Genomic DNA, 13740 nt, shown 5'->3' with positions numbered 1-13740 from the left:
TGAAAACCTGTGACCCACTTCTAGCCTACATCATCTGTGAATGTTATTTATCATAACAAGTTACTGTACAACTCGCCTTGCTTCCCTCAGCGAGGCGTCCCACATGTTTTTCCACGCAGCAGAGCATCTGAGTGACGGGTCAGACGACCCGCCTCCATCCCACCGCAACCGACCAATGAGGCTGCAGAGCGGGGACGAGCCTTCAGCGGCAGCCTCTTACTTCTCACTACAGTAACCCTGTAACACACACTGGCAGTCATGTGACGGCCATATAGTACAACTCAGCCAGCGCGCAGTCCAGTCTGAACGCTCCCGCTGCCGCTGCATGGCGAGTCTCAAGGGCAAAAGCTGCTGTGGCAATACACTGCCCCGTCGGATGCAACGGATAAAGCAATACTCCCCGCGCCTTTTGCATTGGGATTATACATGCGTTGAGTGAACAAGGTAAGGCTGGAGGTTTGTTTTATGTCACGATGCAGGGTGCAGGCTGCGCGCGTGTTGCCTCGGTGCCATATGCTGCAGCAGCCTGGACGAAAACATGTTTACGTTGAGAGCGGAGACGCGCGCCTACTCATGCGTTATGCAGCGCGGTGGTGACGGGCAGGAAAACACAGCACACGGCCGCAGATTGCGCTGTGCTGTGAGGGTCGGATCATCGCCCCCGCGGTTTAACGACAGCAGGTAGGATAAAATGAAGGGATTTTCAATGAGTTTTGGTCCTGCGTGCAGCTGCGCGTGTGACGGGATTTATAACTTCTCCGACCCGCGCTGCCCGCAAAATTGCGTTGAACGGTTTATGGTTCTAATTGTAATTTTCAAATATGAAAATACGTTGAGTTATAATAACAAAAGCAAGGCCCCGGCTGTGGAAGAATATCAGTCATTATAAGAGATGATGCCCAAGCTTTCCTTTACCGCATGTGAAATGAATCAAAGTGTGCCCCCTGCATGCAAGACAACAATAATGCACCAGCCTGCAATTTGTAACGATAAATCTGAAGACTGATGTCTGAAATCCGTCTTCCAAACTTCAGAGACAGCGCTGTGACTGATTTACTGCTCTTTAATTGTCCCGTAAACAGGCAGGGCAGGTGATATGGGCATGCAGCGGAGGAGCGCACGCTGCTCCAGGCTGCCCCATGCGGCGTGTGCTGATAATAATGTTGACAGTTTTTTCCTCTGGCCGGGTTTACTCTCGGTCACTCACCATGCAGGGGCCCCTGGAAAGGGGGGGACGGATAGGGGAGGGTGGGTGAGTAAGAGCGACGCTCTCTGTTCCAGGAAAATAACCTACATATGAAGTCTATAGTAGGACATTTTCAAAACAATGTACTGTCATTGTTGTTGAGCAACAGCTAGCCTCCTGTTCTACAAGTCACAAACCTATAGGCTGATGCTTAAATAGGGCACCATAAAAGGTGACAAGGTTATTGAAGATAACTTATCTTCTGGTAGTAAAGGAAAGGGAAGGAAAACGCAGTAAAACTATAGACGAAGAAAGAATGTCACAAACGTAGTTATGCCATGGGAGATGTGTTTTCATTTTTCTGCTTCATTGTTTGGTCTAACAGTGACAAATGTCCATCACACCATGCCAGCACACAAAAGTAAGCTTGACAAAATATTCTTAACTCAAGGTCTACGTACTAGATATTAGTTTGGAGCTTTCGGCTGCATCTCATGGCCTTTATCAGCAGATGGATGACATTTTTGTTAAAGTACAATCTTCAAGGTCAAGAATGAACCTTACAGCTCAAAATTGCACTTTTTTTCTTAAATATGGACCTTTTTGAATGAGTTTTCAGGACTCCCACAACTCTGAAAAAGAATGATTTTGAGGAGGGAGCGTCACTCTTTGGTTTCACTGACATCTGTGTCGAGGGGTCTAAAGTAGGAAATACTTGGGTGGAAAGGGTCACTAGGAAAGACAGTGGGAACCAGTGCAGTTGGTCTACTGTTTAAGTGATTCTATAACAAAAAATACACTGACAAAGTGATTCAGTATGCAAGTGTGACTCAAAATGCTGCTGCAGCATTTTAGAATTTGCATGACTGAATTAGAGGATATGGCACTGTGTACATTTACCAGTAGATGCATATATGAAGTCATATATGGTCAGACTCTGTTCTTTTGAATTTGAGCAGCAGGCACATGTGGATTTAAGATTAACAGATTTCTCACTGTCTCTGTTTCATTCTCTCCAGACAAACTGTGTCCTGGCTGGAGACCTTGGATTGTAACCGTGTTTCCCCGATGCTTGCTTTTTCCAGCCTGAGAGCACACCAGGTGTTTCACTATCTCACACGAGTGGAAAGTGCGGCCTTGGTGACCTGGGTTTGTTTGGCCTAACTTTCCCAGAAGCACAAGGAATAATTCTCTTACAAATCATCCTGAACACAGACTCCGAGTCCAACAAGAGACAGCAGTTTGGCACTATCCAGGGATGGTAGATAACTCCCCAGATAGCCAGGGGACTTTTCTTCCTTATAGTGGCTCTCCACAGGCCTATCGGCTGTCAGACATGGTGACAGACCTGGGCTCCTACCAGGTGATGCCGTCACCTTTTTCGGAGGATGACCTGAGTGAGTCTTCCAGCCCTCGCTCCTGCTCCAGCCCAGACTCCCCGGTGCTCAGCTCCAGCTACGGTAGCAACTCTAGTGCTGAGAGCCAGGACAGCATCCTGGATCACTTGCTGTCCCAAGCCTCTTTAGGAGGTGCCAACAGTGTGCCGCCAGGTTCTGTGGCACCTATACCGTTATCCACTTTTCTCTGGGACTCAAGGAGAGATGAGCCCTCTAAACGTGAGCCCGTAAAGGAGGAAAATTTTGACTTCCTCACCTGGTCCAACGTGGAGACAGAGGAACAACTTGGAGGGTCTTTCCAGCCCACACTGGAGGAGATTGAAGAATTCCTGGAGGAGAACATGGAGGTGGTCACGATGAAGCAGGAGATCCGGGAAAGTTGCCCGGGGTTGGGAGTGGGACTGGAGGAGTCTCTTGGTCTAGAAGTTGGCCTGGAGTGGTGCAGAGAGGCCTCCCCCGAGCCTAAGCTGGAGGCAGAGGCCAAGTATTCAGACCAAACTGTCCCCACTGCCAGCACTGCTGGCCTAGCCACTGCTGCCTCCAGTGAGACCAAAACTACAGTTGAATCCAGCACAGGGGCCAAGAGGGCATCAGGCAGCAGACCTTCATCTGCAGACAGCAGCACAAATGGCAGTGGGATGCCGGTCATCCTACAGATTCAGCCCCTTCAGATCAAGCAGGAGCCCACAGTAGCTCCTCTTACTCCAGTAGCCCAGCCCCCACAGCCTGCCCCAGCCTCAGACATCAAAATTGCGCAGCTACTGGTTAACATCCAGGGTCAGACCTTTGCCCTGGTGCCTCACGTCCTGCCCTCCCCCAGCCTAAACGTCTCCTCCAAGTTTGTACGCATTGCGCCTGTCCCCATTGCAGCCAAGCCTCTGGGACTTGGGGATAGCTCAGTCAGCCAGGGATCAGGGATTCTTGTTGGAGGTCAAAAGTTCCAGAAGAACCCGGTGGCGGATCTTATCAAAATGCACAAATGTACTTTTCCTGGCTGCACCAAGATGTACACCAAGAGCAGCCACTTGAAGGCCCACCTGAGGAGGCACACAGGGGAAAAGCCTTTCGCCTGCAACTGGCAGGGCTGTGGATGGAGGTGGGTACTGTGAGGGAAGTGTGAACTGACTTAATGAATGTATTTTTACACACTTTCAAACATACAGGCCACTGGCTGACAACATTAAACACTGAGCTCACAGACAGAATGGTCTCTGTCCATTCAGACTAGCTTAACCAAACACAGCAGCTTTTTAATTTTATGTGTTTGTTATCTTACCAGATTAGACTCTGTGACTGACGCATATTTATGACTGGTTATATAAAGCCTGTTTAAAGGTTTGTTTATTCGCAAGACCAAGCAATAAGCGCACACTCCACCATGCATCTGCAAGATTTAAAAGGGCTTTGCCCCCATTTGTTAGTGTGGCCTGTTTGCTGGAAGCAACAGTAATTATATGTCAGTGGGACATGTCTTGTGCTGTGCGTGGTGTCATGTTGTTCAACGGAGTCAAGCGTGGTGCAGATTTTAACTGACACTTGAACTGACCTGTCGCTTAGAGGGTCACCTATTAGGACTGGCGAGTGGACTTGGAGAGAGCTGAACACCCCCACACCCCCTAAAGCTCTAAGCAGCTGAAAATGTCAGAAGCAGCTCTACAACATGAATGTAATTTTTTGTAATAAGGTTCATTATCATGGAAGCAAAGCTTTACTGGGTTTCTGTTTGTGGAATGTCAGCAATATGCTTCATCAAGGAGACGGGGTGCTCACAGTTATTCAAGGATCGGTAATACAAGAGCAGAGGAAAAACAATCATACTGTTTTCTTTTCACTAAGCCCTGGAGCTGAAGCGCTTCTAATGGCTGTCATGCGGCCTCCGAAGTGTTAATTGGGATGATGTGAGGCGGTGGCAATATAGACGGGTGTGCTTGCACAATCACACTTCTTGTCAGGCAGTGAGATATCTGGGATGTGCAAGAATAGCTGGGGTGTCTTTTTTTTGCAGATGTAAACTAAATCTGGGACGGAGCATGTGGGCTGCAGTCACATGGGCACAACATGGGCACCTCCTGTTGAGACTCGACAGCTGTGTAGTTACTGTGACAGTATGTGTGTGTGTGCGCGTGTGCGTGCATGTGCAGGCATGTGTGTATTTGCGTATGCTAGTATAAAGCAGCAAGATCTAATTTGGAACCTGCTGTGTGTAATGGAGAAAGGCAGAGAGAGAACTTGGATGTCTTCATCAGTGAGGCAATTTCTTTGCTCATTAAATTAAAGCGTCTCTTTACATTCATCAGACTAAAAGTGTGTGTGTGTGTGTTTATGTGTATGTGTGATGGAGTGTGACTTGAGCACAGAGTTGCCAGAGTTCAGTTGGCTGTCTTCCTGAGGACATCAGGTCAGCCAGTGAGACTGACTCAAACTGGTAAAATGAGTGCAGCGTTTGACTTCCTCAGCCATGTTCCCTTTAGCTCGTGCTTCCTAACTGGTGGGTCCTTTGAACAAACAGAGAACATAGGGAATGGACTGTGTGTGTGTCAGCTTCGTCAAAAAACACACAATTTTGAATGAATGAACTATTTTTAGTGAATTTTAGTGAATTTTAGTGTCATCTTTACCTGTAACCTTTAACAAAAAAAAAAAAAATCACTTTCAACGTTGGATGAATTCAGCAAGTATGGTGACAGTGTTGTGTTCCCAATTGCAACAACAAGCTATGCTTTGTGCCTCTGACCAGACCTGCTCCATGGCAACAGCAGCTGAGGCTGATTGTACCCAGTATCGGTGGGTGTTTTACATTCACAATATGATTTTTCAGAAAAAAGATAACTTTTAAACGGGAATTCATTGCGGGGAAAAATACTTCTACAATCAGCGGCTGCTCACACCATGCAAGTCTTTGCTTTTTTTTTTTTTGTACTTTATGAATTTTAATTGAGTGAGTGTTCAGTTAGCCTGTGTGTAAACCATTACTTCATGAATAAGGAAACACACACACTCAGTCCCTAGACTTGCCGCTCAGAGGCAAATACTGACATGCTGTGTGTTTTTTTCTTGTGTCTTGCTTGTATGCATTGATCTATGCATGAGGTATGCTTACATTTAGATATGCATCAATACGTTAGTCAAAAACGATGCCAACCAGTAGCTGTTAGCGAGCTGTTGCTGGAAGAGATCAGTCTTGGATGAGTCTCCTCTTTTAAACAGTCAATCATTCATTTATTCAAATCATTTATAAACTCTGCTTTTACATGCATGTATTGAGAGATCAATAATATCCCAATGGTTGGTCCATTGGACTATACCAACCTGGCAACCCGCCACCAGTCATGTACTGTACTTGTAATGCTGTGTGTCCCCTAATACATGAGGGGAGCTGCAGAAATTTGTGCAGAAGTAATCCAGGCTGTGTGTTCTAACTAACAAAGGGCTCTTGTCTGTACACAAAAGGCAGGATGTAGTTTGGATGGAAGTGTGTGTGAGAACCAGTGTGTGTGTGTGTGTGTGTGTGTGTGTAACCCACTGTATGTGATTGGGCAAATGAGGGTGCCGACCAAAGGAAAAAAGTTGAGAAAAATGTGAAACAAGTTCGCAAATAGAGTGAGGAGCAGAGAGAAAGTGAGATTTAAAAAAAGAAAGGACAGGAGAAAAAGTACTGGTGGTGGGGGCAGAGAGGCAGACAGAGGGGGAGAAAAAGGCCTGTTTCAGTTTTGCACACAATCATTTGAAGGGAGAAGCAGTGAGGAAGTGGAGCGAACAAAGACAAAGTGTTGAATAGTTACCATGACTGTGGGCTAGGAACGTCCAGGCTGCCACGCTGCATGAAAGGGAAGAGAGGGATCAGTCAAGGTTCCTCATAGACTGAGAGGAACAGGGAGGGAGCGGCTGGGTGGAAAGATGCAGTGTGCTACTGTATATTTAATTGTGGAACAATGTCGCTACAGAAACAACAACATTTACAGTGCAAACTCTCTTCCAGGTAGAATTTTCTCATTTGCAGTTTTTGTAGATTGTTTTGCTGGTCAGCTTAGCTCATAATACTGTGAGGACATGGACACCAGAGCCATGTTCATGTCTCCAGCAGTGTAGGTCAGGGGCTCTGGTGCTCCAAGCTCCAACACTGAACACTATATCAAATGCTGCTGGGACAATAGCATCCTCTATCTATTGTAACCGTTGGCAACCAATAGTTTATATTAAATGACATGAAGGTTCCTATACTTGAATTGTTCATATCTGCTTTCACCTGCTACAGGACTCCAAGGCAGAATTTAGCTGACGGGCCCCTATTGACCCCTGCCACAAACACATTTATTTTTCAATGTGCGCTGTATAAGCTAATACAGTTAAGGTGGTAGACAAAGATTTTGACAGAGGGCCCCTGTACCAAAGCTTGTGGTGGTCCTGGGGGTCTGGGGTCGCAGGGCAGTTAACCATTTTTTCCAGTTAGTTATCCAGCCTTGAGCTCAGCTGGTTCAGCCACATGGTTTTGGGGCCGTGGTTTAGTGAGCACTCGTTCATTCTTCCATGGAGTCATTTTTGTTTTTAAAGCTCCTCGTGATAACTCGACAAAGTCTAAGCACCCAAAGGAGGATGCTCAGCAGTTGAAGTTTTGGTGGCATTAGTTTGTGCTGCCAGGTGATTGTAGATCATGCAAAAGACAACTTGAATGAGAACTGGAATGGGAAGAATATTAAATGTTCATGTATGCTTATTAAGTTAGCATTATCATTGTAGTTACTTTGTTAGAGTTGACTTGGAGCTTTAGAGCATGTAGAGCTGTAAACACTCTCCCATCATGCATTGATTCTGTGGGAGCAGGGTGGGTCGTCCCTATCTTGTGTCAGTTTTATTAATGACTTAGAACAAGTCAACGGACTTATGGACTAATGAGTTAAAAAATGGTCTCCATAGTTTTTTTTTCACCATAGAGGGCAGGATATTCCAGCCCAGGCTGTGTTACTCAGCTCTTTCAAACAGACTGTTGAAGGAATGAAGCTGGGGACTCCCTGGGGGATTTCTGGGAGTAATGTGCCCACACACGAGGGGAATGCTTAACTGGAAGGGAGAAACTTACATACACTTGTATTCAGTGCAGTGGACTCTTCTCTTTCAAGGTCAGAAGAAGAGATCTGCACAGGATCGTGCCTGCCTCTACAGACGTGCCAACCCAGTCCACACTGTTTCTGCTGAAAATCAGTCTGCAGTGCAGCCTTTTATGGATGCTTTTTTTTTTTTAATCTGAAGAAATGTAAATTCAGTTTACTGTTTGACTAAAACTAAACGCCTTCAGCTGAGAGGAAATGAAAACAAATCCCTTAAAAACAAAGAAAGCTGCTTCAAATCGTTTCAGTTGGGACTAAAAGAGTATAAATCCTCTCTGTTTCTCTGAGACTTTGTCGTTTCACATAGCAACAGATCCAAACCAGATGGTGGAGCGTCAGACTTGAGTGGCAGTGATGGTGTCACTGCTTACAGAATGAGAAACTTTGTAAAACAGTTTGTAGATCAGTTTTGGCTGCACGCTACTGATGCTACTGGGAGGCAGCACATTACATGAAACATTAGTTAAAACCGTTAGCCTCTGTTTTTTTTTTTTTTTGTGAAATTACATCTTACATCCGTCCTGTGGTGATGATGCTGACTGCCTGCTCCATGTTACAGTAAATATATAGTAAACAAGCCCTGCGCATGCAACAAATCTGTTGGTTCCCATGAGATCCCTGTCCCTTTCAGTCCCCTGGTTACACAGTGCAACAGGACAGAACGTCACCACTGATCCATCCACCCAAATCACTGTGTGGACTTTATCTGCTTGTTTCAGTTTTTGCTATCAAGTACGAAGTAGGTGTTTCGCCTGGCATTGGCAGCGTCTCCTTGTAGAAACTGCTGTCAGATGTTGCCTGTAATTTAACAACATCTCTTTCTGCAGCAGCATTACTTCAGCTCGTAGCTGTACGCCTGTCTGTCTACATACGATAGAGAGTACAGCGGGTTTTCACTGCAGCTCTTTATGTGTTCCTGCTTAATTACAGGGTGCAACTGTATCGATTCATCATCTTGTCAGGTCAGCAGAGCAACATCTGGGATGCAGAGCTTGGCTGGGGACAGTCGGTTTCAGAGAACCGGGTTGCTCAGAAGAAGCCCCGGAGCTGTCATCCCTTCGCCTCTAGCCAAGTAGCGTGTGCCTCGCAAGCTAACCACGTTGCAATGTTTTCTTTGTCCAAATGAGTTATAGGGAAATGAGTTGTAGCATCAACGTATGAAGCATTCTTGTCAGATAATTACACTGCGGGCCTCAGTGAGAACAATTCTGGCCTCAGAAGCTGTTGTTGGGAAAAACAGTGAGTAGTCAGAGCTAAATAAAAAATACAGTAGGAAAGGTTTTTGTCTTTTTTGTTTCTGTTTCATTGCTCAGGTACTTTGTGAATTCTGTGCTGTGAGTTCACAGTTTCTGAATGTGTTATGCAACTGGACTATGATCATCTTTGCCGTACCACACACACCTGAGACAAACTGCTCAATTAGGATTTTCCTGTAACGGTGGGACAAAGTCTTTGTTTTGAAAGTCCCAGCAAGTCCTGGCTATGAAGTGCAAAGTCAAGTCCAAAGTTCAAGTCCTAAACTTTTGAGCACTTAACAAGTCACAGATGTGCCCTTCAGCTATTTTAATGGCATTTTTGCACATTTAGAGTTAGTATAGTACATTTACATAAATAAAAAATTGTTTAAATTGTTCGTTTTTATGCCATTCAAATAACTTTCAGAACAAAAGCATATGATCAAAAGCAAATGATCAGAAGTGCATAGAGGTTCAATAGCATTTTCTGAAACCTGAACCTTGTTTTTGTTGGCTGAGAGAGCAGTTTTTAGCTGCAGCATCATTTTTGGCCTGAAAATGAGATGAGCAGAAGAAGGTATGATGGTTGATTATCTGACACGTTGAAATTACTGCTGCAGTCTAATTTGCTCACCTCATTTTCACAATCTACGTGCACTGATTCTTTTTCAGAATTGCTAAACTGAAATTCCAGCAATTGAAACTGATGAGATGCAGCAAGATTATTTCACTAGAGAAGACGCACCACCCCGCTGGTCTCGTTGAACTACAAGAAGCATGAGCCACACCCGATATTGGGATGATGTTACACAGTGATGACTCTCATATAATCTGATACCTCACAAATGATCTTTGTCTTTAACCAGACAACAGACAAGTCTCATTTTTTGGGTTTCACACACTTAATAAGGTGCTGGTTTCGCCTGACTGGCTGCTGTGTGGAGTCACTGCACGCTTTTTAATAATCTTTGGGTTTGGCAAAGATATCGAGCTATTCCAAGTCATGAATCATTCGTGTTAAAGTCAGTCAGTCTTTTGTGATTTGTTTTGAGTCCAAGTGATGTGACACGAGTCCTCACCTTGGACTTTCTCCATTTGTCTGTGCCAAATATTAAGCATCTCATCTTTTTCCTTTCAGGTTTTCCCGGTCGGACGAGCTGTCCCGACACCGGCGATCCCACTCGGGCGTGAAGCCCTACCAGTGTCCAGTGTGCGAGAAGAAGTTTGCCCGCAGCGACCACCTGTCAAAACACATCAAAGTCCACCGTTTTCCACGGAGCAGCCGGACAGTTCGCTCGGCAAACTGACGCCCCGCTCGGATCACTGGATCGCTGGCTCGCTGGGAATGCTGAGATCACTCTCATAGAGGCATAGGTTACTGGAGCAAGATGTGGGCGTGAATGTGCGGGTGTGTGTGTGTGTGCAAATGGTTGCGCCTTCAAGTCAAATTGAATATGTGAGTGGAAGCACGCCTTGCTTTTTGTTTCAGCAGTCTGTGATTGTTTTAATTTATTGTACAAAAGTAAACCAACACAGTTATCATCCTGTAATCAGCTAAAGGTTGCTGTTGCTGTTGGTGCTTTGCTGTGTTGTACTCCTTATGTTTGTTCTGTCCTTATCGCCTGCCTCAGCAGAAGATAAGATCAGCTTATTTTCATTCAGCCTGGATTATGTGATAGCTGTGGTAATAGTCTGTCATATCCATTCTACCTGGATAAAAACAACTGCCTTCTATCTTCCCGAAACCTGCCAATGTGTTGGACATTCCTCATCTTATGCAATGTTTAGGAAGTCAGATTGAAGTTCTTGCGGATCCTCATGAGCTACTACCAGAGCGGTAGTTACTCTTCCTGGGGTGCACAGAGGTTTCTGCTGTGAGGTTACTCTAATAGCTTCGTCCTAGTTTTTGCTGCCTTGCACCACAGTTCGTTGACAGTATGGTTGAAGAATATCATTCATCGTCGCGTTGATGCACAGGGAGACACCTGAACTACTGATTGCGTAACGAAGGAAGGGAAATCTCATGATAAGCTACCAGGACTCCTCTCACATTTTACAGCAGCTTTGTGAACCTGCTGAGACACAAGGAGAGAATGACAGAGCAACACAAGAAACTCACAAGTGAAACACAAATAAAAGGTTAAGCGCACAGTGATTGTTAAATCGGACCTTCTGATGAGTGTTAAATGATCTTTGTTCATTGTTTTATTAAGCTAAGTCATGTGTACCTACTTGCTCGTCTTCTATTAGTCTCCATTTTCTGGCCTTACTGTACCACAAAATCCTTACTGGAGAGCCAAATGGTTTGAGAAATCAGGCTTTTCAGTGATCCATATTTTAAAAGGGTGTAAAGTGACTGTTAAAATGTGACATAATACGACCCATGTCAGTCAGCGCACAGTCACAGAACTGAATGTCTCAGTCTGCTATTATTATTTGAACTATTATTTTGCTCACAACTTGACACAGAATCTGCCTCAACTCTGCTTTATCTGTTACTGGAGACACCCTGACAGCCTTTGACCTCAGCCGGCTATGCTACGTCGAGGTGACATCAATGGACATCAAAACACACCATGGTGCTGAACTACCAGGAGGACGAGCTTCTGGGAAGAGTAGTCACAACACCTTTTTGAGGCCATGGCATACTTTCTAATGCCCTAATCCCTCTCCAACATTGTTTGCTACGTGTTTCACGCTCCGCTGTGAGCATGCAGGGGTGTGACAATGCCGTCCATGCGTAATTCATGTCTGTAAAGTGACAACAAACAGGGGTACACAACATTGTACATCATTCCTTTCATTCAATTTTTGAATTTTTAATGCTTGTGTGAACACAGGTGTTTTATCGCATCCTATGAATGTATGTAAATATGCAGGAGTGTACATCGCTGCATCCAGGAAACACACAGAGACTGATATGATATCTTAAAGCAAATCAGTGGTTGTGAAGATTTCTAGTGTAAACCCTAAATGTGTACATAACTTAACGTTTCAGTACATATGAATATATTATATATTTTTTTCTTTGTTCTATCCAAGATGCATTTACAAATAAAACTGAACAGAAACAAACATGTCTTTGTTGTCTTTAGTAAGTTATACATTACTGTATGTAGAACTTTAAGACAAATAACAGGAGGTTGATAGAATTTTTTTGCAATTAGAGGCTTCTAGGGTCAATCCCTCATCCAGCCGCACTAAGTTTATTAGCCTCTACATGCTCCAGAGGCCACACAATGAAGCCCAGGATATAATTAACAATACAGCCAAGAAAAAAAAATATGAAAAGGCTTTTCACCAGGGCTGTAACCAGGATTTCAAACTCAGCTTATAAAGCTAAGTGGCCCCATTGCTCCCAGATCCAGAATTCTGCATGATTTTCCATATTTAATTTGTTCCACTAATCTGTGACAGTTTTCATACCTTTATAATGCATCTAAAGACAGTTGTATTCTCCAGAGTTTCCACTAAATCATAGATTTTCAAACTGTCAGGCTGTGACACAGCTCATGCAGGCAATGAAGGCTACCACTACTAAAAAAAAACCTTCATCTATAAGATTGCTGAAGTTTGCATCAGACATTTGGATAAAAACAAAAATCTGAACACACAGACATGACACATTTTTTATACCCAGGATTTTATTATCTCCATTGTCCATCATGAATAAATCTCATTAAATCCGCTTAGAGACTGAAGACAGAAGACACTCCAGAACTCCAGGCCTGCATGTTACACACCACTTTAACTTAAGCAGCGGTGTCCGCTTTGTTTGTTGACACTGTACGTAATATACTTGATGGTCCGTTCTGTTCCGACCAGGAGTTGTTGTCCTTGTTTCTGACAGTATACAGTGAATACATCCTTTATTTGCCGTATCTACATGGTGAAATACAAGAGGGACCCTGCACTCATCCTGAGATCAGCTCATCTCAAATTTAGTAGGATGTGTCTTCCATGTCTTTTGATTACTGCACGGCCCAGCTGCTAACACTGTCTGACTCCATACACACTGTTTAAAGTTAGCTTTCCATAAGCTTTCAGCATATTGTAATTCAGGTGGTCTGAGAGAAAGCTTACGCAGCTCAACTCTGCTCTGTTCTCAGGCTTTAGGAAATCTTACCCATGATGAGAGACTTGGACAATCATGTCAGAGAGAGGGCATTCCTATAGGCTGTTCCACAAATGCAGATGTGAGTACACACCTCCCTTCAGATGGTGGAAGCCGAGCATCGTATAGCCAGACCTTTCATTTTTGCCTACAATGGCGTATAGCACAAAACACGTGTATGAGCATGGGGCTTTGGGCTCTCTGTGAGTGGCAAAGAGTCATGATGACAGACAGTGGGGGATAACAGGGTGGTTTGTGTGTGTGTGTGCGTGTGTGTGTGTGGTGCATCTCATCCTGCTGTTAGATGGCGTTGCAGCACACACTCTACCCCGTTGCTGTAATCGGGGTCTTGGCGAGGCTCACGCTGTGGAGAGCAAGGCACAAGGCTTCGCAGGACAACCGGCTGATGAAGTTGATGATGGGGTCTGGTTCAAAGATCTGGAGATTCTACATTGATAATGATGTACAGCATCTGGGGGGTACTCATCTGTGTGCGTGCTTGCATTACTTTTGGAACAGGGGTTAGTGAGAGCTCACAAAGGTGGGAGGTGGGGGAAGCGACAGCTAATTCATCCCATATGAGCCGTCTCACTGTGGAAGCATTTACCTCGACAACTGCTCACAGTCATGAGCGTACTGTACTGGAGGCTGCAACTGGTTTGTCTCATGGGTTACTTCACAAAATACGGGCACACAGATGTTG

At 44.7% G+C, this 13740-nt stretch overlaps 1 protein-coding gene across 1 annotated transcript; it reads left to right on the top strand.

Annotated features, from left to right (window-relative positions):
- The first annotated feature begins 281 nt into the window (after positions 1–281).
- On the top strand, positions 282–11969 carry LOC121620085 (Krueppel-like factor 15). Its single transcript, XM_041956025.1, has 3 exons — positions 282–444; positions 2206–3679; positions 10062–11969. Exons 2-3 carry the CDS (start codon positions 2445–2447, stop codon positions 10228–10230), a joined length of 1404 nt encoding a protein of 467 aa, XP_041811959.1. The 5' UTR covers positions 282–444; positions 2206–2444; the 3' UTR covers positions 10231–11969.
- The last annotated feature ends 1771 nt before the right edge of the window (positions 11970–13740 follow it).

The sequence above is a fragment of the Chelmon rostratus genome, chromosome 2 (assembly GCF_017976325.1).
Source record: "Chelmon rostratus isolate fCheRos1 chromosome 2, fCheRos1.pri, whole genome shotgun sequence".
Classification (NCBI taxonomy): Eukaryota; Metazoa; Chordata; class Actinopteri; order Chaetodontiformes; family Chaetodontidae; genus Chelmon; species Chelmon rostratus.
The sequence above is the reverse complement of the archived record's forward strand: the minus strand, read 5'-3'. Positions and strand labels throughout refer to the sequence as shown.